The sequence below is a fragment of the Eutrigla gurnardus genome, assembly GCF_963514095.1.
Source record: "Eutrigla gurnardus genome assembly, chromosome: 5".
Classification (NCBI taxonomy): domain Eukaryota; kingdom Metazoa; phylum Chordata; class Actinopteri; order Perciformes; family Triglidae; genus Eutrigla; species Eutrigla gurnardus.
The window spans coordinates 30,763,817-30,776,357 of NC_139919.1; the positions used below are offsets into that span (position 1 = coordinate 30,763,817).

Below are 12,541 nucleotides of genomic sequence, written 5' to 3' on the forward strand. Positions count from 1 at the left end.
ATGTGGACGGGAACAGCTGTTCAGAGAGCAGGAAGTCGACAGGAAGTCGGTCAGCGAGGTATTGGGACAGGAAGTCAGCGGTGGATCGATAGAGGGAACACGGATCTGGCTTCAAATTTGTATTATTATATATTTCTTTCCTACAGCAACCCTAATACGCTGTCGTATCTCTTAACAATAAAAAGCTTGGTTCAAGAAAACGGCAGCAAATGTATTTGAGCTGCAGCAGGTGGCGCCAAACTGCACATGAGTGTTGAGTTTGAGACTTTGGTTCTGATGAAGAGGAGGAGGAAGAGGAGGTGAAGGAGAGCGTTTAGATCTTCCTGACGGCTCTAACTGTGAACGGTGATACAAGCTGCACTATTATCGTCTGTTAACGAGATATTTCCCAAACGTTTATCACTTCTAATCTGACGGGACGATACGATAAGTTGATCATGGTGAATTTACATAATCAGGATAATTGAGAAAATATCGTCACAAGTGACTGTGTAGCTCACTATCGTGGTAGAGACGTGGAACATGTATTCATTCATTTATACTGCAAGACCTTATGATTCATGATCATCTTATTTTCCATCATTTTATTGTTTTTCACAACAACAACAAACAAAAAGATGTTTGCTATCTGTGACTCAATCAAAATGTAAAGTGATTCCAGATGTTTTAGTGACATTTAAGTCATCATGGAAACGTCATATCACCATATTATCCTGATAATCAACAAAATATGCTTAAAATGGCTCCAAAACATACTGGAATCATTTTAAAGAAACTCTAATTCTGTAATTTAATGATGATAAATCATAAGGGCACCCTGCATGAATAAAGTAAAATAATATTTTTATATAGATATATTTATCTTGTATTTTTAAATCAGGATCTATTTTTCACGTCTCCACCACGATAACGAGATAAACAGCTTTCTAAAATCACTCGTCACGATATTCGCGGTTATCCTGATAGTAAAATGAACCCACGATCAACTGGACGTTTATCCTTATTGATGAGTATCTCCATTAATATCGCGGTTTGCTATTATAACGACCAGGATAATAAAATGTCAATGAAGTTGCCCAACTCTTAGAAAAAAGGGCAATATGTCGTTTGTGTTTGTGTAAATTGTAAAGATACCAAATATGATATGAAGATATGAAGAATATATATTCCCCTTAACCATTTCATTGCTTTAGCATACTTATTTGTTTGCACTGGACCTTTATGTTGGATGCATCTATACTGTAACCTCCCACACTAACCTGTGTTTCCATGTAAAGAAGCAAAAGACAGTGAGACAACAATAAATATAAGTGGTGACAAGCTGTTGTTGTTGTTGTTGTTTACTCTAAAGAGCCTCACGACCCACAGCAGCTTTATTTCACCTTGTTGTTCAAACACCAGCAGACGTTTTTTATTTTTTTTATTTCTTTATGATCTCTCTTCCAGCCGCTCCTATCATTCTGATTACAAACATTACATAATAATAATTACCCTTTTGTCCACAAAGTAACATTCAAACTGATGGATGAACATCAAGACCTTAGAGACTGATCATTGAAAAGGGAAGCCGAAGCTGAAGTGCCTTTAAACTGTCATTCTCCCTGCTGGCCACCAGGGGGCGACTCCTCTCTGATTGTATAGAAGTCTATGAGAAAATGGTCCTACTTCTCTCTGCTGGCCACCAGGGGGCGACTCCTCTCTGGTTGTATAGAAGTCTATGAGAAAATGGTCCTACTTCTCTCTGCTGGCCACCAGGGGGCGACTCCTCTCTGGTTGTATAGAAGTCTATGAGAAAATGGTCCTACTTCTCTCTGCTGGCCACCAGGGGGCGACTCCTCTCTGGTTGTATAGAAGTCTATGAGAAAATGGTCCTACTTCTCTCTGCTGGCCACCAGGGGGCGACTCCTCTCTGGTTGTATAGAAGTCTATGAGAAAATGGTCCTACTTCTCTCTGCTGGCCACCAGGGGGCGACTCCTCTCTGGTTGTATAGAAGTCTATGAGAAAATGGTCCTACTTCTCTCTTGATGTATTATCTCAGTAAACATTGTAAACATGAGTTTATGGTCTCAATCTCTAGTTTCAAGTCTTCTTCAATCCAGCATGATGTTCATTTAGTACATTATGGTCCATTTAGAGTCCACCAGACCAGAAAGCAGGGGATGCTTTAGGGGGCGGGGCTTACCTGCTGATTGACAGGTCCATTTAGAGTCCACCAGACCAGAAAGCAGATATGGAAGCGAGGTTCTTCTGAAACGCTGTTCTCGCTGGACTTGATGGTTGAGATTTGTGTTTCGGATTAAAAGAAAGTCCCTGTCATCCTCGGAGGTCTCGGCTCATGTGTCCCCCCCCCCCCCACTCCCGAAGACCCCCTGGCACCAGTTGCATCACGTCAGCCACATTGTCGTCTTGTGAAATGTTCTGGAGGTTGAATGTGTTTTCTGTGAGTAGAATCCAGCTTCACTCCCGTCACCAGTGACCAACTCTGATTTAGAGCCTCCTTACTGCCCCCCCCCCCCCGAGCCTCGGATTCCCTCCTCACCCCAGTCCACCACCTCGACCCCCCTCAACACACACACACACACTCTCTCACCCCTGTGGGTGTGTGGATGTGTGTGTCAGCTCAGAGGAGCAGCGACCGAGCCGTGACGCTCACAGACGTTTGGATCGTTCACGCTTCCCGTCGGATCAAAAACGCTGATTGAGTTTGTTTAATCCTGCTGGGAGTCAGCTGACAGGTGAGTCCTGTTCTCCGCTCAACTGTGTGTGGAGACGTATGAAGGATAGATACCCGTATCAATGTGTTGACCTATTGATCTTCTCTGTCTGTCATCTATATGTCTATAATCTCTAATCTCTATCTGTCTGTTAATCTGTTACATCCGTTTCTAGGGTAGAAGTGGAAATTAAAGTGTGAGAGTTATATATCCAGCAGGGTGAGGCAACACCAGACATACCGGGGGGGGGGGGTGCAGGCCTGGCATGCCTGCATGACGCCGTGTCCGGACGCTGAGGCCTGATTGGTGGACGGGAGGTCATGTGACCCCGGCCGGGGCTAAATCTGTCCCAGCAGCAGACAAGTTGAGTCGGGGGAGAAATGGAGAGTAATAAAACATAAACGTGGGGGAGGAGTCCCACTGACGAGGTTCCTGCTCCCCAGAGGATGAACCCTTAACAACAGCATGTCGACATGTTGTTGTTTTAGCTGGATGGATCTCCACACGTCTGTTTGATCTCCAGGAGAGATCAATACTGATGAAAGTATCCCATCATCTACCCGATCGCTACATCGTTCATGGTTTCCAGATGATGAATCCTAAAGAACCCTTTCATCTAAAGCGTCACCAGATTTAAAAAAGAAAAACCTTTTCATTTGTATTTTATTATATTTGACTTTTTAAGACAAATTCCTGCAAAACTAGCTCTGTGTTGTTGTTGTTGTTGTTGTTGTTGGACGTCGCTATTTGTGTCTCTGCCGGCAGATTAAAGTGAAACCTCTTTATTTCACCACCGACATTAATCTCAAAACGTTGGTTAAATTTAATTTTCAACCATGACATTTAAGTTTTATGTACAAAGACGTTTTTAAAGTTCTTTCACTGAAACCTTCCCTTGATTCAACCACGCAGTTATATTTGAGATTTAGTTGTTTCTCTTACTGTTACTTATCTGGTTGAATGAAACATGTTTGTTCAGATTATTCAGGTTTTTAATGTTGAATGTTGTTTGGCCGCCGGGTGCAAACCGATGCAGATTTTTATTGATCTCCATAGATTTTGTCGCCTGTCAATCAAAGAAGAGTCTACATATGACTTATGCAATGATGGCGGCACTCGTCCAACTCTGCTGCTGGAACGACCGCCGCCGAGCTAAATCCGTCCACAGCTGGGGGGGGGGGGGGATCCGTGGCGTTGTGTGCAGGTCTAGAATTACACAGTAGGTGGTTTGCTTAACTTTAACAAGGTGCATTGTGGGTAGGTGTCTCTGGAAAGCTCTACCGCTGTGATCTGTCATTCAGGACAGCTCATCTTTATTTAGTGCATAATAATAACCGTTAATATGGGATTGCAGGGAAGAGGCCGTTTCTATGGCAACAGCTGATACATAAACAGCTTGCAGTGTTTTTCCTCCGTCTTTCTACCGGATTCTGAACACGTTAGTGTCTCTCCTGGCGTTGCCCTCGGCAACACCAATAAACACCTGTGAATGTGAGAGGAAGTTCAGCGGCAGAACGGGTCGGATGATGATCGGTGTCCCGGGGGATAAACATCTACCATGACGCATGAAAACAGAGTTGTGTATCAGAGGTGGAAATGCCTGATTAAAATCCTGAATGTTCCACTTTTAACTGCCGACGATCAGACACGTAAACAACAGCAGAGAGGCGGGACTGGATCTGGATCCAGGTCTAAAAGTAGTCTAGTCAGATTATATCGTCACCATTGAGCTTCCGTAACCGGATATGAACCTGGTGTCGCTGTGGATGTGTGGTGTAAATCTGTTGGTACAATGTGTATCTTCAATGATGGATGAAGATCTCAAATGACTCAAGGTCACTAGTGGAGTTTACTGGGTCAGTCGGGGACTCTAGTGGACTCTCTCCGGTCCCCCCAACAGGACCCCAGTGGGCTTAGACTGATTTATTAATATGGGGATATGTTGTTTTCAGATCTGGTTCAATTAAAACCATCCACATCGGAATTAATTATCAATTTATCAATTGATTCAATTCAATTCATTATCAATTAACTGTCAATTCATTCTGATTATATTTCTGAGGTAAATGTGCATCCATGACATCATGTAATAGCTATTATGTCATAAAATATGTAATTCAGCCCACTCTAAAACACACGGCTGTTCATTAGGGAGTGTCTATTGTAAGACACTATCATGTTGCATTATGGGAAATATAGGATCTATTGTTTTTGGAGCCATAATAAATATGAGAGATCTTTGATATTTTCTTATTTTCCACTATTTTCACCATCAGTCTGAATCTCTTTTCTTCTCTATTGTTTTGCATTTTAATTGTTATTATGTAGGATGTGGTGGATGTGGTGGATAAGGTGGATGTGGTGGATGTGGTGGATAAGGTGGATGTGGTGGATGTGGTGGATCAGGTAGATGTGGTGGATGTGGTGGATGTGGTGGATCAGGTAGATGTGGTGGATGTGGTGGATCAGGTAGATGTGGTGGATGTGGTGGATGTGGTGGATAAGGTGGATGTGGTGGATGTGGTGGATAAGGTGGATGTGGTGGATGTGGTGGATAAGGTGGATGTGGTGGATAAGGTGGATGTGGTGGATGTGGTGGATCAGGTAGATGTGGTGGATGTGGTGGATGTGGTGGATAAGGTGGATGTGGTGGATGTGGTGGATAAGGTGGATGTGGTGGATGTGGTGGATAAGGTGGATGTGGTGGATGTGGTGGATAAGGTGGATGTGGTGGATAAGGTGGATGTGGTGGATGTGGTAGATGTGGTGGATGTGGTGGATGTGGTGGATAAGGTGGATGTGGTGGATGTGGTGGATAAGGTGGATGTGGTGGATGTGGTAGATGTGGTGGATGTGGTGGATGTGGTGGATGTGGTGGATAAGGTGGATGTGGTGGATGTGGTGGATAAGGTGGATGTGGTGGATGTGGTGGATAAGGTGGATGTGGTGGATGTGGTGGATCAGGTAGATGTGGTGGATAAGGTGGATGTGGTGGATGTGGTGGATAAGGTAGATGTGGTGGATGTGGTGGATGTGGTGGATGTGGTGGATCAGGTAGATGTGGTGGATGTGGTGGATCAGGTAGATGTGGTGGATGTGGTGGATGTGGTGGATCAGGTAGATGTGGTGGATGTGGTGGATCAGGTAGATGTGGTGGATGTGGTGGATGTGGTGGATAAGGTGGATGTGGTGGATGTGGTGGATGTGGTGGATGTGGTGGATAAGGTGGATGTGGTGGATGTGGTGGATGTGGTGGATAAGGTGGATAAGGTGGGTGTGGTGGATGTGGTAGATGTGGTGGATGTGGTGGATGTGGTGGATGTGGTGGGTGTGGTAGATAGGTGTGGTGGATGTGGTGGATCAGGTAGATGTGGTGGATGTGGTGGATCAGGTAGATGTGGTGGATGTGGTGGATGTGGTGGATAAGGTGGATGTGGTGGATGTGGTGGGTGTGGTGGATAAGGTGGATCTGGTGGATGTGGTGGATGTGGTGGATAAGGTGGATGTGGTGGATGTGGTGGATGTGGTGGATGTGGTGGATAAGGTGGATGTGGTGGATGTGGTGGATCAGGTAGATGTGGTGGATGTGGTAGATGTGGTGGATGTGGTGGATGTGGTGGATGTGGTGGATCAGGTAGATGTGGTGGATGTGGTGGATCAGGTAGATGTGGTGGATGTGGTGGATAAGGTGGATAAGGTGGATGTGGTGGATGTGGTGGGTGTGGTAGATAGGTGTGGTGGATGTGGTGGATAAGGTGGGTGTGGTGGATGTGGTGGATGTGGTGGATAAGGTGGATGTGGTGGATGTGGTGGATAAGGTGGGTGTGGTGGATGTGGTGGATGTGGTGGATGTGGTAGATGTGGTGGATCAGGTAGATGTGGTGGATGTGGTGGATCAGGTATATGTGGTGGGTGTGGTGGATGTGGTGGATGTGGTGGATGTGGTGGATGTGGTGGATCAGGTAGATGTGGTGGATGTGGTGGATCAGGTAGATGTGGTGGATGTGGTGGATCAGGTAGATGTGGTGGATGTGGTGGATCAGGTAGATGTGGTGGATGTGGTGGATCAGGTAGATGTGGTGGATGTGGTGGATCAGGTAGATGTGGTGGGTGTGGTGGATGTGGTGGATCAGGTAGATGTGATGGATGTGGTGGATCAGGTAGATGTGGTGGGTGTGGTGGATGTGGTGGATGTGGTGGATCAGGTAGATGTGGTGGATGTGGTGGATCAGGTAGATGTGGTGGATGTGATGGGTGTGGTAGATGTGGTGGATGTGGTGGATCAGGTAGATGTGGTGGATGTGGTAGATGTGGTAGATGTGGTAGATGTGGTGGATGTGGTGGATCAGGTAGATGTGGTGGGTGTGGTGGATGTGGTGGGTGTGGTGTGGTGGGTGTGGTGGATGTGGTGGATGTGGTGGATAAGGTGGGTGTGGTGGATGTGGTGGGTGTGGTAGATCAGGTGGATGTGGTGGGTGTGGTGGATGTGGTAGATGTGGTGGATGTGGTGGGTGCGGTTGATGAGTTGGGTGTAGTGGATGTGGTGGATCAGGTAGATGTGGTGGATGTGATGGGTGTGGTAGATAAGGTAGATGTGGTGGATGTGGTGGATGTGGTGGATGTGGTGGATGAGATGGATGTGGTGGATAAGGTGGGTGTGGTTGATGAGTTGGGTGTAGTGGATGTGGTGGATGTGGTGGATAAGGTGGGTGTGGTTGATGAGTTGGGTGTAGTGGATGTGGTGTAAAGTGAAGGTTTCCATCTACGTCTTCTTCATGGAGACACAGATCTGTCTCAGCTCAGAGAGTCTCTGCTGGTCTCCGGAGGAGGCCGAGTTTATTTTAGCCCGGAAACCTGAACCTTCACCTCCTCCGTCAGCTCCTTCTCTGGGGTCTACAGGGACCAGCAGGGGGTCTGGGGAGGTCTGGGGGGTCTTCGGGGTGTGAAATGATTCCCTGAACGCGTGGAGACCATGTGGGATGAAAAAGCATCCAGAAGGTTCAGGTCCAGGTTTAGATTTGAACGGTTCGCTGTCAAGCAGTTAGCTGTAAAGTTGAACCTTGAATCACGAAGCTAACTTTGTTAGCAGCGTCACACCAGAATCCACATGAATCCAGATCCAGTAAGGGTGCTGGTCTGCTGCTTGTGTTCATCAGATCCACCCGTCGCTCCTCCACAGTCCAAATATGGTCACTTCCTTCTACTGCTTGCAAACATATCCAAGATAGCGACGGCCAATATGCTGAACTCGGGGCTTCAAAAACGTAGTGGGCGTAGCGATGGGTTACGTTACCATGACGACGTCCTCTTCCATCACTAACTTGTGTCCTGTGTTTGTAGAGAGACGACCTCGCTGCCTCCTGGACCACTGAAACATGGCTCAGTAAGTAACACAATCATAATCATCATAGATGATAAAAGGCGATATATTGAGTGAATAAATTACTAAGTGAGGTGAAGAATACTCCAGTGTATAAAGAATGCTAATCTGATATAATCTGATATAATCTGATATAATCCCAGCGTCCAGCAGGTGCAGAAGAAGACCAGCAGCATGTCCCTGACCATCTCCTCCTCCTCCTCCTCCTCCTCCTGCCGAGGCGTGGCCTCCTCCTCCTCCTCCTCCTCCGTCCTCGCTCAGAGACACTCCAGCCTGGTGCAGCCGCTGTGTGTCAGCCCTCAGAGGGTAACTACGTCTCCCATCAGCCACCTCTTCAGCCCGACACCATCAGGAATATGATGAAACAATCTGATTGTAAAGTGTGATTTAGTGTGACCTTACTGTTGAAATGTTAAATGATTTATTATGAAAATCAAGTAATCTTCTGTTTCCAGACTCAGAGTCCCGTCTCCAACCAGAACTCAGGGACCGGAGTCGCCCCGACCTTTGTGAAGGTAAAACACCTTAAAGAGGATCTCCTTTCTCCTCCTCCGGTTCCTACTAGAACATGTTCACATGCTTTCATTTATTTCCCCATCACACCGTCCTCTTCCTCGTTTACGTTTACACAGCAGCTACTTCTCTCTGCTGGCCACCAGGGGGCGACTCCTCTCTGGTTGTATAGAAGTCTATGAGAAAATGGTCCTACTTCTCTCTGCTGGCCACCAGGGGGCGACTCCTCTCTGGTTGTATAGAAGTCTATGAGAAAATGGTCCTACTTCTCTCTGCTGGCCACCAGGGGGCGACTCCTCTCTGGTTGTATAGAAGTCTATGAGAAAATGGTCCTACTTCTCTCTTGATGTATTATCTCAGTAAACATTGTAAACATGAGTTTATGGTCTCAATCTCTAGTTTCAAGTCTTCTTCAATCCAGCATGATGTTCATTTAGTACATTATGGTCCATTTAGAGTCCACCAGACCAGAAAGCAGGGGATGCTTTAGGGGGCGGGGCTTACCTGCTGATTGACAGGTCCGTGTCTCACATATAGTCCATGTCCCTCCTCCTCCTCAGTGCCTCCATGATGTCTCCACGGTGAAGGGTCAGCTGGTGGTCCTGGAGTGCAGGCTGAGGGGGACTCCGCCCCTGCAGGTCATGTGGTACCGCGAGGACGAACAAGTACTGGACTCGGACGATTTCAGGATACTTCGCAAGAGTGAGTGTGTGTTTGTTTGTTGGGCCGGGGTCACATGACCTCAGAATGACCTCCCTTCAGCGTCACAACAGATCTCCAAGCAGGTGGATTTTTATATTCTTTCAAAATAAAAGCTTTTTGTCTCTCTGCTTGTTTCCAGAGGCCAGTTCTGCATCGGTGCCCGGTGAGTTCTCAGAGGCTTCTGAAGAAACGGGTTTTAGTTCTTCTTACTTTTCTCCAAATTGCTTGAAATTCTGGACACTCCTTGATCTCTTAGATACCCGAATAATCTCTGTAATGACACGAATCCAGCGTGAAATCTCACGTCCATGAAGTCACATGTGTGATGGAGGTTCGATGTGGATCCGAGTCACAGAGGGTTCACCAGGTCAAAGATCCGGTCCTGGTTCATGGTTTCATATTTTATAATTGAGGGATGAAAAATAGCTGCATCAGCGTTTTTAACAGCATTTTTCATGTAACAAACTACTTGTGAGATTATTTCTGCAAATAAATCTGTCGTATGTGGACTGTTGATGTAACTTGTTCCACCAGCGCCTCCTTGTGGAAGAGAGGAGGAACAGCTTGAGAATAGTTTAAAATTTCTTCTTCTTCTTCTTCTTCTTCTTCTTCTTCTTCTTCTTCTTCTTCTTCTTCTTCTTCTTCTTCTTCTTCTTCTTCTTCTTCCTCTTCGGAGGGGGTGGGGGGGGGGAGCTGCAGCAAATCCTGATGGGAAAAAAACTAAATGAAAGCATGTAAAGATGTTCTAGTAGGAAGATAAGATACGAGTATGAACCAGAAAGGAGAACGTATATAAAAGAGTGACTCCCTGTCGTGTCCCGGTGTTCTCCTCTGCAGAGGAGCTGTGCACGCTGGTGATCACAGAGGCCTTCCCGGAGGACTCCGGCCTCTTTAAATGCGTGGCCCTGAACGGCTTCGGCACCGTCTCCTGCTCGGCTCTGCTGGACGTTTACACAGGTTAGATCTGCACCAACTCTATCACCACATCATTCTGAAACAATAAGACATGATCCGGGACCCCTTATGTTCATGCAGACCTGGAGGAGCAGCTGGAGGTGGAGGCCGTCCGTCAGCAGGAAGTGGTTTCTCCCCGACAGGAAACGGAGGCCGCGTTCCAACAGGACACTTCCTCCTTCAGACGGAGCAGCGAGGACTTCCTGCCAGACGCCATGAACCTCCCTCCTCCTCCGGAGTGGCCGGACAGCCCGGTAGAGGACTACATGCCTGTTGCAGAGTGAGTAGATGGTTCTCCATGCTGGCCACCAGGGGGCGACTCCTCTCTGGTTGTATAGAAGTCTGTAAACCATAAATGTGCATCTTCTTCTGTGGTGCCGTTCGTTATGTGTGATAATAGGCGAATTCGACTTGATGTAGCCGCCTGCAGCGCGCTACCTAACGTGATGGATTGTGGGTTGAAAGCGATGCATGATGGCTAGAATTGTGTCCGACTTAGCAGCCGACTGCAAACACGTCACAGGGTCGCGACCATATCACGTGACCCAAAACATCGCGGGAACAAGTTTTTAAGAGCCGCTTCTTGCGGCGCTTGGCAGCGCGGTGAACGGTGGCTGCAACCGGCTTGTCCACACCTCCGCTACAGCGGAATGGTTCTCATTGGTTAAAAGTTCAATGACGTGTGTTCAGGTCCGCACTCGGCGGCCACCTTGTGGTGAAATTATACTTTTTATTTTGGTCGCATTGATCTCATGGCTTGATCTAAAGTTCCGTGCATTGTGTTGTGAGTCGGCCTATTATATGTGAGGTCTGGTTAATACAAACATCCATCCATCCATCCATTTTCTACCGCTTATCCAGTATTCAGGGTCGCGGGGGGGCTGGAGCCGATCCCAGCTGTCATTGGGCGAAGGCAGGGTACACCCTGGACAGGACACCAGTCTATCGCAGGGCCGACATGTAGAGACAAACAACCATTCACGCTCACATTCACACCTACGGGCAATTTAGAGTCACCAATTTACCTATCCCCATCCTGCATGTCTTTGGACTGTGGGAGGAAGCCGGAGAACCCGGAGAGAACCCACGCTTACACGGGGAGAACATGCAAACTCCACACAGAAGGAACCCGGGCCGACCCGGGGATCGAACCCGGGACCCTCTTGCTGTGAGGCGAGAGTGCTAACCACTACACCACCGTGCAGCCTAATACAAACATAGAATGATAATACAAATATACTGGAAAAAAGAATGCCTTCCACATGTTGCCTTGCGTGTGTGTGTGTGTGTATTTATGTATATATGTATGTGTGTGTGTGTGTGTAATATATATATATATATATATATATATATATATATCCTCTTTGGTTTGCTGCTGTGTTCTATCGCGTGAGCACCATAGTCACGTTGACTTTGTTGTCTGACTTGACGGCGTTTGGCTGCCGTCTCTTTTAGAGCCCGCCCCCTCAGACACCTGCAGCTCTCGTCGGCGTGATAAGTCAAGTCAAGTCAAGTCAAGACCATCCCGAACAAGCCTAATGAGTCCATACTCTGCTGGCTAATCAATCATCTTATTGTGAAGTTAAAAAAAATCCTTACATTTTCTTATTGTTCTCTTTTTCTCACATTGAGGCACGACCTTTTATTATTTTTAGATTATTATCAATCACTTAATTGCTAAATACATATGATCAGTTGTATTGAGTTTATAATATTTAAATGAAACATAGTTTATCATTTCAGTTCACGAAAGAGGCTTAAAAGTGTTCGTATATAATTTATTCATTTACTAATTTGTATTGTTTCAATGCGGGATTATTTCCATCATTTATAACTTTCAGGAAAAATTCAGTTTAATCTCTTTAAATCCACACGATGGCGCTGTTGTACACATCTTAAATAGAAAAACAAGAACATTGGTTTCTTTTTTTCTTTCTTACTTTTTCTATCCGTTTTATTCCTTCTTCAAACACTCTTTGTTTTTTAATTTGTTCTTTCTTACATAATTTTCTTTTTTATTTATTTTCTGTTCTTTCTTTCTTCTTTCTTTCTTTCTTTCTTTCTTTCTTTCTTTCAAGGGTAATATATATATATATATATATATATATATAGTGTGTGTGTGTGTGTGACGTGTGTACAGTGTGTATACATAGTGACATTATTGGCCCTTTGCATGGATGCTGCTGTGATGACGAATCTCGGCATTTGGCAAATTGAACCAATCAGCTGGCCCCGCGCGACCCCGTCTACTCGCGCTCTCCCCGCCTCGTGAGCGCG

General features: G+C 46.1%; 1 protein-coding gene across 1 annotated transcript in view; it reads left to right on the top strand.

The window, feature by feature from the left end:
• Positions 1–2,610: 2,610 nt before the first annotated feature.
• The window catches only part of myot (myotilin), a 25,255-nt gene continuing 15,324 nt past the window's right edge, over positions 2,611–12,541 (top strand). Inside the window, 8 exon segments of the mRNA XM_084010419.1 lie at positions 2,611–2,736; positions 8,056–8,098; positions 8,239–8,401; positions 8,551–8,610; positions 9,169–9,310; positions 9,450–9,473; positions 10,148–10,267; positions 10,346–10,544. Coding sequence (XP_083866545.1) covers positions 8,091–8,098; positions 8,239–8,401; positions 8,551–8,610; positions 9,169–9,310; positions 9,450–9,473; positions 10,148–10,267; positions 10,346–10,544 — 716 coding nt within the window. The 5' untranslated portion in view covers positions 2,611–2,736; positions 8,056–8,090.